The sequence below is a fragment of the Parathielavia appendiculata genome (assembly GCF_033297405.1).
Source record: "Parathielavia appendiculata strain CBS 731.68 unplaced genomic scaffold N657scaffold_3, whole genome shotgun sequence".
Taxonomy (NCBI): domain Eukaryota; kingdom Fungi; phylum Ascomycota; class Sordariomycetes; order Sordariales; family Chaetomiaceae; genus Parathielavia; species Parathielavia appendiculata.
This window is the reverse complement of record NW_026944222.1, coordinates 2,980,401-2,992,871: the sequence shown is the minus strand read 5'-3', so window position 1 is coordinate 2,992,871 and position 12,471 is coordinate 2,980,401. Positions and strand designations below refer to the sequence as shown.

Genomic DNA, 12,471 nt, shown 5'->3' with positions numbered 1-12,471 from the left:
CAAAGTTTGAGCTGTATGCCGCTTCACCCACCCGCGCCCGAGGCCGCAGCCACAGCCGCAGCCTCGGCAGCACCCACTAGCTTCCTCGGTCTGCCTCTAGTCCTCTTCACCACCCCTTCCCTCCCCACCAACCCACCATCCTCAATATCATCCAGCTTCCTCTCCCTCTCCTTCTCGCCCGGACCCTTCCTAGGCCTCCCCCTTCTCCGCCTCGTTCCCTCCCCGTCTTTCACCAACACGTCCCCTGCAACATCCCCATCCACCCCATCACTAGATGCAACACCAGCACCAGTCTGCCTGCTGATCCGCCTGTCCCTCGCCCTGCCGAGGGCCTGCTGATCCAGCTCCCTCCGCCACTCGCACTCGTCGCGGAACTCGCACGACCGGCACTTGAAGCCGGCCTCCTCAAGCGGCACGCCGCGGGGCTCGCGCTCGCCCTTCCACCAGCGCATGGTCTCCGAGAGGAACAGGTCGAGCGTCTCGGGCTCGACGAAGAAGGTATCTGTGCAGATGACGGAGCCCCGCTCCGGTTCCGGTTCCTGTCCGTGTCGCCGGCTACGCGGGGCGAGCGAGGTCGGCTGGAAGCGGTCTGTTTCGTATGGGCCGAGGTTCATGTCGGTGGTGGTGGTGAGGAAAGGGGGGTTCTCATTGGTGGTGGCTGGAGGTGGGGAAGGGGTGGGCTCGTCCCCTCCGCGGTAGCGATACTCGACTGCTACTATCCTGCCGATGTCTGCGGCACCGCGAGGGAAGGTGAGGCGGATTTCCTGCTTGAGGAGGATCAACAGGGTGCGGAGGGTGCGGAATTCGAGATTATGGGTGGTGGATGAGGAGGTGAAGGATAGCTGGGAGGGGCTGCAAGGGGCCGACACGAATTCCGAGTTGGAGTCAGTGCTGGACTCGCTGTTGTCCAGGGTGAAGACGGATTCGGCGTCGGCGTCGGGCTCTGCAAAGACTTCCTCGTGAACCGCGCCGATTTGCGCCATGAAGGAGTCGGAGAAAGGCTCGTCTGGGTTAAGGTCGTACCGCTCAAAGACGCTGATGTAGTCCAACCTCTCGGCGGCCATGTCCGAGAGAAAGCGGTGGTAAAGGAAGAGTTGGATGATGGATACCCGCACCTGTTCCTGCCGGGGCGGATAGGCGCTATTCCGGGTCTTGACGTCGGTGATGAAGATCTCGGAGTCGCCTGGGGTGCTAGGCTCGTAGGGCTGCGAATTTGCAATGGTTCGGCTGCTGCCGCGGCTGCTGAATACGCCGCCCTGCAACTCCTCGTCGGGGTTCTCATAGCTCAGTCCGTCGATGACACCATTGACGACGTGCCCTTCGACCATGCCCCACACCTCAAACTCGCGGGTGGCGCCCTGCTCTCGGAGCACGCGCAAACCCTGGATCATGTTCCATAATTTCAGGCCAAAGTAATCCTCTCTCTTGGTGACTTCGACTTGCACGGTCCTGAAGACCTCACGCTCTAGCTTTTCATGTAGCCTGGTGCCCCGTTTCATGGCCGCTGTGCGTGTCTTTTTCCCCCCCGGGAGCTTAGTCAGGGTGTAGAAGTGCTGAAGCTCGCACCAGGACCCGGCGGTCAAGTCCGACACGGACAGCGTCTTCATTGGAAACGTACGGAACCGGAGCAATGGCGAACGTTTGTCTTTGAGGTCGTCCTCGGACGGGACTTGTGCTTTTGTAAAGAGGCGCGCAGTCTCTTCGGCGTCAGACAGGGCGCGACTCACTAACCGTTTCTGGGTCAGTTAGAAGAATTGTGCGGTTGCGCAGTAGCAGAGAGCTCACAGTCCGGGTAGCGAACGTCCGGCCCTGGGAGCAGCGCGGGCATAGACCGTGGCTTCGTCTTGGGTACGAACGAAGTATGGTCGCGGTCAGTCCCTGCGACTGAAGGCGCGAACCTTCTGCTTTTCCAGTCAGGCATACTGCTGCGTGAGACGCCATCATGGACAAGCGCAGAGCCCTGCCCGTGGCCGTAGTCGTCATCTTCGTTGAGCTCCGAAACGTCGAAACTCAGGTCCTCATTGGTTATGGCAGCAATGGTCTCCTCGATGGCAAGAGTGGCATCAGGGTCGAAAACCGGGGTGAAGGGACTGGATGCGATCGTGTTTGTGTTTCTTGCAGGGTTTGAGGAACTTGTCGGCGTTGCAGGGGTCCGTCGGCTTGCCGGGACTGGTTGTGAGTGGTGTGGCGACACTGCGGAGAGACGGTCGACGATGGCCCAAAGTGTCTCCTCGTCCGACGCCGTCAAACCGTAGGAATATTCGCTGCCGCTATCCGATGTGAAGCCCGCCATCACAGTTGGCTTGGATCATCTTCGTGGAGTTGGGCGAATAAGCAGAAGCAATTGAGGGCTCGGAAGCAACGAGGCTGGGAGAGCCGGCGAGAGTGGTGCAGTGGCTGACCTCACCCCTCCTCACTTGCCGATTTGAGGCGTCATCGATTGGTTGAGCAACGCGCCTGCCCTTGCGCGAGGTCACATGGTATTTGAGTGAGAATTAGGTTGTACAGGCCAGCACTCATGGAGGGTCGGGTTTTCTTCTTATGATGATGGTTCCTCAACAAACTTCCCACACTGGGTGGTTTCAGCTGTCCCGTGAAACGGCTCTAGCTCCTGACATACTTAGGAAGTATGCAACGCCTGCCACTTCGTATTGACGAGTTTGACTACAGGCTGCAACGAACAGTTACTTCAGGTGACGCAACGGTCCATAGAGACCATTCTAGATTGGGCTTAGCCAGGCACCGGCTTTGGCCTGGCAAGGGGCACGCAACGCCCTACTCGACCGTTTGGATCGCCATTCGGCAGGGCTGACCGGCGGCCTGACGTCCGAACGGCCACTTGGAACGCGGCTGTGTTTCGCGATGGTGTCCTTGCCAAAGTCACATGAATCTTAAAGAGTCAGGTCGCATTCTCTCCCGCCGCCTGTCGCCCGTCCATATTTTTATGCTCTACCTTACCTTGCCGCATGCGCACGTACACGTAGAGCACACTGGCACTCACATCCTCCATCAAGTCGGCTCACCATTCGCAATCAGCCCCGGCCCGGGACCCACCTCCCGAGTCCCGCTCGGCAATTTGACTTTCCGAACCAACACCCGGGGCTCGGCCATGGAGTTTATCCTCCGACTCGTCCGGCGACCCGCCGCTTCCGCCGAGTCCCTACTTCTACAAGGCCCAAGACCTCAAAATGAAACCTTATCCAGAGACGCCGCTGCCACCTCGAAACCAGCAACAGAACTAGCACGCCGCCGTCCAAAACAACGGCCCGGCCAGACAACCCTCATGACGCTGCCCCCGGAGCTCCACCTGCTCATCGCGCAGCACCTCACCTACCCGGACGCGCTCTCCTTCAGGCACACCAACCGCCACTTTTACCAGCTGGTCGACACAGGCGTGCGGCTCAAAGTGGCATGGCTGATGGAGCGGCGGCTGCTGCATCTCGAGTGCCCGAATGACCAGCGTTGCGATCTGGGGAGTGATTTGAGGTTTTGTCGAGGGAGTGTAAGGTAAATCACCTCTTTCCCTGGTTGAATATGACATGCATGTGAAAATATTGAATCAACAAGCGTAAAACTAACAACTGACCTCGGGGGCAGGCTGTTGATGCAACGGCGCAGAGAACACATCGAGTGCGAGTCGCGGCCGGGACTGGGGTGTCTGATCTACGGAACCAGCACGTGTCCGCACGCCAGGAAGATTAGGACGCGAGTCAAGAAGTGGATGCGCATGCATTCCGCTGACCAGACGCGGTGGGTGTTATTTCTTGCGTCACTGCTGCCGTTGTTAGTTGGGTGGCTGTGGATGCTTGGTGTCATGACTCGGCATGTTCTGATTCGGATTCTTTGACCAGTCTGACGGCATGTCTGGGCAAGTTGTGTTGTGTTGTCCGCCTGCGATGAGCTAGTTGCGGCGCCTTCCTGCAGATCGGTCGGAGTACTTGTACTTGTAATAACGGTGTATCACTGTCTTAGGTTCGGGGATCTTATAGTGTTTGATTTTGGGTAAGAGCACCAAGCCATATTACGAATAGGTACAGTACCTACCTTAATTCAAAACCTGTTTCCGGCCCTTTGAAGCGGTTAAGCTGAATAGCACCCTGATTCGGCAGCCTGGTGTTTGTCCATGTAATCCAGTCCCTGTCCAAGAAGGGGCTGCTCTATGTCATCAACGACACCCAGATGGACTACGGCAGCTCCTCGTTAGCTGGAGCTGGAACTCTAATAGTGGGCTCGGTGAAAAGCAGATCTAAATGAAATGGAAGACAGAGCTTGAAATCCGTCGGTATTCATTGTCAAATCATTACCCCGAATCGGCAGGCCTGGGCCGCGCCATCTTGCGAAGCAAAACCTAAGCTTTGACGGGATGGGAACCGGGGACTGGAGACTCTAGAGCCGAGAGGGCCAGGGGCTGGCTCCATTCCAAATGTGAACGAAGTTGCCTTCGAGGGGCGCGGCGCTCTCTGAAGTCCTGACCTCTTCAGACTAGGCTGGAGCTCTTCCCATCACATCAGCACACTCCAAATGTCCGGTGACGGTGCCATAGCAACCCTAATTGGTCCGGTACCATTCCTGATCGAAGCGGAAATTGGTCTCCTTCAGCCACAATCTGAACTCATCGCTCCACCAGGCGCTATCATCGTCGAGCACGCGGTACTCTTCCGGGCTCTTGCGCTTGGCCACCGGGATACGGCGCGGGTACGGCGCCGCGGCGTCCTGCGGCTCAATGCCGCCGAGCAGCCGATCCTGGCACATCTCAACCCAATGCTCCCGGCAGTTCTCGGACTTGGTCCTGTATTACTCGACGAACGTTTGCACCTTGATTTCCACCCCGCTGAAGCTGCCGCTGTCTCGCGTACTCCACGCCGTGCCCTCGTTTCCCTGAACGTTGAACCCGCGAACATAGTCTTCCATCTCCCGCTGGCGCTTCTCGAGGTAATACCCCAGCGGTATCGGCACCCTTTCATGCGACCGCATAAAGGTCACTCTAGCTAGCTTGACCTCGTCCAGGGACGGGATGTCGCGCAGCCTGCAACGGCGCGCCGGCGGGAGAGATGCCCCAGCGGTTGAATGGATGCCCAGGGTGCTGGGCAGCACAAAACGATAAGGTGCGCAGGAACACGGCTTGCTGCCGCATAATTACGGCCAGCTGTTCTGAGCGGTTATGTACCGGCGACCTTGACGGCGATATGGCGCAGCTCCCGAATGAAGTACGCATTCTCAGGCTTAAGCAGAAACGCGCACATGGCGCCGGCATGGTCGCGGCCACAGTAGAGCGTACCGATGGCCGGGATGAAGTGATGGTAATGGGACAGCGAAGCCCGCGTTTGGGGAGTACTGCAGTTGGAGGGCTCCGGTCGTGAGAGCGACCTGTCGTGCAGTGCGGTAGATGTGTGCGATAGCGGGCCAAGCTGTGTCGACGGTGAAGGGGAGCGCGGGCTCTTTGTCGGCAAAGGGAAACTCCATGATCTGCAGGGACCACGTGATGCATACCTCTGGCTCGGGATTGGGGAGCGCAAGGGCCCAGATGGCGAATGAAGTTCGGCTGGGAAGTGACAGAAGAGAGAAAAGGATGCCATGGCGGAAGACGCTGCTGGGAGCCTGGGACTGGGCGGTCGGGCAGGCTGATCATAGGATGTAATCTAGCTGGTGGTGCCTTGAATTGAAATGAACAGGACAACATGAGTGGATCGTTGTCTGACCTAGTCTGCCTTGGGCGGAAATCTGCCTGAAGGACTCGGAGGTTTGGAAGAACGTCCCATGAGCCGTTATTTACCGTACTTTATGGTTTGGCTTGCGATGTCATCTAAGGCACGAAGGGTCAGGGACGTTAACTAGGTCGGGTCAAGGGCAAACCGTGCCTGCAAACATGAAGGCTGCATACTAGTAGGCGATAATCAAAAACCACATGAGGCGGTGGTCAAAGACCTCCTGGCCAAACCTATCGCTTTGAATATCCGGGAGTCGGAGATGAGCGCTGGTATCACCAATGAACTCTTCGTTGTGGAAGCCGCCAAAGTCAGGAATCAGGAGTCAGGAGAATGGCAATCAGTCCTTGATCTCTGGGACTGGAGGCGGGATAGCATTACGCTTTTGCCTTGAACTAGTGCAAGCTGACTCATCTACATTAAACGTATGCAGATATACAGAATAACTCCGGATACTGAAGCCACTTGAGAAAGTTGATGCTCATTTCTTCTCGCCCTCAAAGCTGACGAACCACACGGTTAACAATCCCTGCGAAATGAAGCTTGCAGTAGTTAATTCGTCCCAGCCCAATAATGGCTTGACATTGCTGTTTCTTCTCCCGAAAGGAGGGAGCGTATCTAGGTGACTTGGATCAAGAATGACATGACTCCAGGACGTCCAAACACGCTGAAAGCATAACGCTGAACTTGAGCCCTACAGTCACAGTAGCATGCAGTTGAGCGACATTAAGCCAGTACTCAGTCGTCTTTTTACCAATAGGTGAATCATGGCCTAGTGCTTAACCGCATTCTGAGTAGCATTGTTGGCGGAGTATAAAGGGGCTCTTCATAACACTCCTCCTGCATTGGTTCAAAGTCCTTTGAGGGAAGGTTTAAAAACATACTATTTCCAAGTTTGAATAGCATGGTTATATACCATGGTATCTCGTGGGCCTCTTCTGCTTCTTTCGCATCATTGAGCCTCGTTCTGGCCAAGCAAGTTCGTTGCCAGGGCAGAGGAAGCGCCCACCATTTCAGCGAAGACATGTTCGATTTCGTCCGATCAACCACCGAGTCCTTGCCATACAACAGACGCGTCAAGCCTCGCGCGGTAATAGGTTTATTTACACAGCCCCAGTTCAGTTGGAATTTCATGTCTTCTTCACGTAGCGACTTCTCCTCCTCGTCGCAACTTCTTCTTCTCGTAGCAACTTCTTCTCGTAGCAACTTCTTCTTCTCGTAGCAAGTCCTTCTTCTCGTAGCAAGTCCTTCTTCTCGAATCTTCAACTCATCGGCTTCTTCATGCACTGGTCAAAGCTGTTCATTCCACGGCCTCTGTTTAAGATAAGGTACGAATCAGATCTCTCGCAGCCAGCCAAGGAATCTTGCCAAACAAAGATTCCTCCCTCCTTTCCCTCTTGCTCTCGTTGTCGTCTTTCATTGTCGACTCACGACTCCAAGAGCACCTCTTGTTAACATCTCTTCTGCGCTTCCAAAACAGCGCACCATAGCAACTCTACTGGAACTCCTTCACAGCGTCATTCTCAGCCAACCTCAGCAGCCATGGGATCAACATCATCTATGCCTGGACTTCCTTTAGCATCTCTGCGAACTGCCAACGTCCCTCAGAGCGCTGGAATCAGGTCTAATGGAGCGGGAAGACCTAGCATTATGGATCTACCCTTGGAAATCCTCTTCATGATCGTCGAGGCAGCAGCTACACCCCTGGACGACATCACACCGCTCGACCAGAAGTCCCTGTCGGCACCAAAGTCCCTGTCCATGGCAAACAAGGCCTTCCGTCAGATCTGCCTGGCGGCCACACTGCACCACATCCGAATGTGGAAGAAGGAGGCCAACTTAGCCGATCATCTCCGTCGCATCTACCTTGAGGGGTCAGACATCCTCCCCTTTGCGACGTAAGTAACCCCTGTTGCTCTCTTCCTCCCATCTTCTCCTCGCCTGACAGAGACAGTTCTCTCTCCATCAGAAGCATCGGCCCAGTGCAAGAGATCCCAGCCGGTGCGCGGCGGCATGCCGCCCAGCAAATGCCTGATTTCATCGAGAACCTCTCGCTCGTCATGTCAGTGATGCCGTGTCTCAGCGAGATTCGCTTCGTGGCGGACAACGGCAAGTACACCATGGAACCCGTCTGGCGGAAGCTTTTCAACCCGCGCTTCCGCAGGTTTCCCACCGTCAAGTCGCTTTACCTGCGCACGGCGAGCAGCATGGCCAGCATCTTCAAATGCTTCCCGAATCTTGAGGCCCTCAACTTCAACCTGCATGGGAACATGTCCCAAGCGCCTGGGAAGACGCTTTCGCCGGAGTTGAAGGTGCTGAAGCAGGGAGATCTGTCGATCCGGAGCCTGGCCATCCTCAAGACGGCTCAAGCGGGGTGGAACGAGGAAGACATCAAATGTGAGGTTCATCAGTTGTCGCCCAGGCTCATGTACTTCATGTCAAGACAATGAGCTTTGCTAACCTCGAATCCCCGACAGTTATCCTCGGTTTATTTCCCCGCGTCCAGCGCCTGTTCCTGCAAGGCTGCATCTGCTCATCCCTCCACGGCGACAGACTCGGCCCGCATACACCCAGCGACTTCCAGGTGAGTATCACACCCTTTAAAGCCTTTAACCACCGCAAGCCCCGTTGGAAGAAGCCTTGAACTAACCCCAATGTCACCCCTGACAGAACCTGGCCAACCTCTTCAAGCGGCATCGCAACCTCCGCCACCTCGCCCTGACAGACGAGATCTACTGGGTGGCCCACAAGAGCTACAGCATGCACTACAAGGTTGCGCTCTCCGACCCGTCCAAGCGCTGGAAGACCATGGCCACGGCCATGTTCAACACCCTGCCCAACCTGGACGAGCTCTGCCTCGCCCGCCAGGTCGACTTCAAGGGTCGCGTGTTCCGTCGCGGAGCTCCCCGTCCGAACCCAGCTCCGCCGACGATTCCCGCTACATGTACACAAACCGGACGTGCCATCGCCATCGCCGTCGCCACCTCTGTTGCGGAGAGTAATGCCAACCCCGGCCCCCAAGACCACGACAGGGAAAAACCCATCGTCCTCCGCACCTACGTCGACAAGCGCAACCCAGACTACGCCCTCGCCTTCCCCTATGACCCCAGCCCGCGCCTCATTTTCCCACCGGCCCGCTGGACGGGTACTCGTTGCGTGTGGTGGCCCATCAACGGGCAGGTTCCTGTTGAGCCTGACCAGTTTGGCGAGCCTGACGAGCCGGCGGGTTTTGTCTCGTTCACTTCCGCGGCGCCTGAGCTTGCTGTTGGGAGGGGTGGGGCTGCTGCTGGAGGTGGTGGGCAAAGGTATGTTCGAATCTCACGTTGATTTTGTTTGACTTTGTTCTGTTTGTTGTCATTGGGCTGGGTTGTGGCTCGGGGGTTGTGGCTCGGGGGTTGTGGCTCGGGGGTTGTCCGTCTTGTGTTTGTGGCGTGTCATTGTTGTCCGGGTGGCGAGTTCAGGTTGTGGAGGGTTGGTAGTTGAATGTCATCTTTCCTTTTCACCTTTTACTGCTTCTTTTTGTTGGGGTCAGTTGTTGTCTGTTTCGCCTTGTAAGCGGGGTGAGAGGACTAGTGAGAGGAAAGGGACATGGCGTCTTTCTCCAAACAGTGACAACACGGCCCGATGTTGTACTACTAGTTCGGGAGACACTCCATTACTAAGCCCCTGTTTCACATAGGGACCAGCCGGCGTGGATCAACTATCAGCAAATGATCAAAGATCACTGCGAAACGGGCGTTTGGGACGTTGAGTGGCTGCGGGTTGTGAGGCCCAGAGCACGTGCAGAGAGCCACCTCAGGGAGGACTGAAGGGATGGATCTGGGATGGATACGGGTGAAGTGGTGGTGATGGGTTGTCATTACATGGTAACCTTATGGCGCAGGCACACCATGGGAGGAATGACTACCTATCCTGGCACGAGTCAACTTCCACGGTGAGTTCATATCGGTCAGTCAGGAGGTACAGCAAGAGATCTGACTAACTCATTCTAATTGCGCAGGCCAAGTTGTTCCTGTTTTCGGCTTCGTCGAGTCCCCCCCGGGCTGCCTGACACCCTGGACGAGGCGACCTAGCAATTTCTTGCTTTGCATGTTGGGTATTTGTCTTTATATTGAGTGGGAGAATGGTATCGATGGTTGGATGGATGAAAAGGCATACCCGTGGAGGAAGGATATCGATGAGAGAGCCCAAGGCTTGATGGCGTGTGTCGTGCCGCCGTGTACGCAACATCAGCGCGAGACAGTCTTGTCACGATTGTACAGGTTACGACTGTTAAACTAGCATCAAGCATTGATCGAGCATATATTCCATCTTCGTCGCCCAGTCTAGATAGTTTGTACAATTAGGTACGCAACATCACTCACGTTACTTCCTCTGCCGCAACAGACAATGCCTCCCCCATTTCCTCCGCAGCCGCTCCGGCACAACGTCCCAATCCGGCAGCCACAGCGCCCTCGCCAGGAACGGCGTCCGCTCAGCATCCAAAAACGGCAGACACTTGACCTCCTCCCACCTGCCCACATCCTTGGCATAGTCGGGCTCGCGGGGCGACAGCGCGCCCTCCACATCCGCCCGCTCGGGAAACTGGGTATCCACCAGAAATACACAGCTCCTCAAATCGACATACTTGCCCGGGTCCTCCTCGTTGCGGTCATTCAGCCCAATGGTAGGCAGCCAGGTGCCGCTCCAGAACCCGAACCCGGTCCTTGCCTCGGAGAACTCCCCGGGCAACAGGCCCCTGAACTCGGAGCGGACAAACTTGGCGTGCATGTCGCGCGGCAAGAAGAAGGACGACGGGAACCGGTACCAGTCCTTGCCGAAGCAGACCGTGTCACCTGGCCCGCCCACGCTCTCGGCGAGCGGCGCGTAGAGGGCCAGCGGGGCGTGGTAGGCTGCGTACAGGCCGTATATGCGGGCCAGGCTGACGTTGACCGAGGCGACGAGGCCCAGAGCGACCACGGCGAGCTTGGCCTTGGCGGGGATGCGGCCGACGAGCGACGTCTTGGGGTCGGCGTTGCCGATCAAGGCGAGCAGCGTGTGCAGGGCCAGGGCAGCGTCGAGCGCGAGGAAGGGGTACGCCGGGTACATGAAGCGCTCTTCCTTGTGCGGCTGGAGGGTGAAGATTCCGAGCCAGAGGTAGAAGGGCAAAAGGAAGACGAGGGTACGCAGGCCCGACTGGAAGGACTCGCGCGCGTTGCGGTGCAAGAAGAGCTTTTGAAGGAAGAAGAGCGGAAGGGACAGGAGGGCGAGGATGAACCAGAGGTTGAAGTTGAGGAGGAGGTTTTTGAAGTAGAAGGTCCAGGGCTCCGTGCCGTAAAGGTTGGGGCCGCCCGTCTCGGAAAAGAGGTTATACTTGATGATGTTCCACGTGACAATCTCGACCTTCTTGTAGAAAAATGTGTTGACCGCAGTGTCGAGGACCTTGGTCCAGTCAGCAGGGGAAAGGAAACGAAGAAACGAGAGACACATACCACCAGAAGTAGCGCCGCGACGACGCCGCGCGCGAGCCTGATGCACGACTCGAAGAAGCGCTCCTTATCGCTCAACATGGCGAAGAAAGCCTCTTCAAAGACGAAAGGGGCACACAGTGCCATGGCAAAGGGCCAGCCGAGGACGCCGCCCAGGGCAAACCAGAACATGCCCTGCGACGTCTTGATTCCTCCCCGCCAGTTCATGAAGGCAGCAGCGCCGACCATGGCCATGTACATGGCAAAACTGGAGGGGAGGTAGGCGGTGCTGGCGTGGAAGTTGCCCGGGCTGAAGACAAGGGCCAATATGAAGAAGAGACCGACACGCGGGTTCAAGGCCAGACACACAGCACGCCACATCAGGGTCTGGCAGAGGGCGCAAGCAAGGGCGAGAAGGTAGCGAAGAAAGTAGAACTCGGCCGCCTTAGACGAGTGCGGTAGCAGGCGGCGGACATTGGCGCCGATGGCGTGGATGGCAATGTATAGCCAGCTGCGGATGGCATAGTCGGGTGAGTACTCCCAGGTCTGCAAACCGTAGTTATGGCTGAGATAGTGAGTGGGCTCCCAGTAGTTGAAGGTCTCGTCGCAGTCCTGGATTGGGGCGAAGAGGGCGGCGATGATGTTGGCGGCCAGAAAGATATAGAAGGCTGAGATGGGCTCAATGGCGAAGGCGTTCTTGATTGCCCTAATGGGGGTGTTAACTCCGTCAATCTGTATTTTCAAGTGCCGACTGTGTTTTAAGCTTCCTTTCCAACAACACAGCACCCTCAACTTACTTCTTCCTGGCATGCTTGGCCACTGGATGCACAAATTCCTGCTTCTCTTTGCCTGGTGCCATCTTGGACGCGGCTTTGGCTGAGACCTTGGGAGCCATTGTTCCAATCCCTACCCAGCTCAGAAAGTGACAGTTTCTGCAGCGAGATCCAAGGAATGACATCAACACCACAAAACAAGGACGGGATTGGAGCCTCTTGACAGATATTGTTGAGAACAAAGCTTCCATTCAGTTGAATTGAGAAAGGTCCACCTACCTGGAAACTTCCCTGCATGCCAAGGAGCGCTAGTTTACCCCAGGCATAGCGCTCCCGTGCTAATCTGTGCGTTTTGCAACTCAATCCTGTGACATGAACTTTTTCGCATCCCATCTTTTTCTGCCGCCGAACTCTTCACAACGGTCAACAAATTCGATCTCTTAAAGTTCGCCTCATGTTGCGATAGTTCATACAGATCCTGTTGTTCTTATTCTTTCATCCTGCCACATTCCTTAATCTTCTCCTTCTCATATCAGGGGTTTCGAG

The 12,471-nt window shown here is 56.4% G+C and overlaps 5 protein-coding genes across 5 annotated transcripts; 2 read left to right on the top strand and 3 right to left on the bottom strand.

Moving 5' to 3' along the window:
- Nucleotides 1-23: 23 nt before the first annotated feature.
- N657DRAFT_632578 (uncharacterized protein) lies at nt 24-2,293 on the bottom strand (the record flags this gene model as incomplete). The annotated part of the gene is made up of 3 exons (XM_062791148.1): nt 24-76; nt 137-1,726; nt 1,786-2,293. The coding sequence occupies 3 exons, from the start codon at nt 2,291-2,293 to the stop codon at nt 24-26; spliced, it is 2,151 nt and encodes a 716-aa protein (XP_062650297.1).
- A 270-nt stretch (nt 2,294-2,563) lies between these two features.
- On the top strand, nt 2,564-3,979 carry N657DRAFT_643310 (uncharacterized protein). The gene is made up of 2 exons (XM_062792525.1): nt 2,564-3,507; nt 3,598-3,979. Exons 1-2 carry the CDS (start codon nt 2,945-2,947, stop codon nt 3,845-3,847), a joined length of 813 nt encoding a protein of 270 aa, XP_062650296.1. The 5' UTR covers nt 2,564-2,944; the 3' UTR covers nt 3,848-3,979.
- Nucleotides 3,980-4,868: 889 nt separating this feature from the next.
- On the bottom strand, nt 4,869-5,860 carry N657DRAFT_311045 (uncharacterized protein). The gene is made up of 2 exons (XM_062786736.1): nt 5,859-5,860; nt 4,869-5,803 (listed from the first exon to the last, which is right to left on the bottom strand). The coding sequence occupies exon 2, from the start codon at nt 5,678-5,680 to the stop codon at nt 4,985-4,987; it is 696 nt and encodes a 231-aa protein (XP_062650295.1). The 5' UTR covers nt 5,681-5,803; nt 5,859-5,860; the 3' UTR covers nt 4,869-4,984.
- Nucleotides 5,861-7,355: 1,495 nt separating this feature from the next.
- N657DRAFT_679431 (uncharacterized protein) lies at nt 7,356-9,514 on the top strand (the record flags this gene model as incomplete). Its single annotated transcript, XM_062796190.1, has 5 exons — nt 7,356-7,603; nt 7,660-8,102; nt 8,183-8,289; nt 8,376-9,010; nt 9,385-9,514. The coding sequence occupies 5 exons, from the start codon at nt 7,356-7,358 to the stop codon at nt 9,512-9,514; spliced, it is 1,563 nt and encodes a 520-aa protein (XP_062650294.1).
- A 556-nt stretch (nt 9,515-10,070) lies between these two features.
- On the bottom strand, nt 10,071-12,047 carry N657DRAFT_679430 (glycosyltransferase family 22 protein; the record flags this gene model as incomplete). Its single annotated transcript, XM_062796189.1, has 3 exons — nt 10,071-11,126; nt 11,177-11,858; nt 11,950-12,047. 3 exons carry the CDS (start codon nt 12,045-12,047, stop codon nt 10,071-10,073), a joined length of 1,836 nt encoding a protein of 611 aa, XP_062650293.1.
- Between the last annotated feature and the right edge of the window lie 424 nt (nt 12,048-12,471).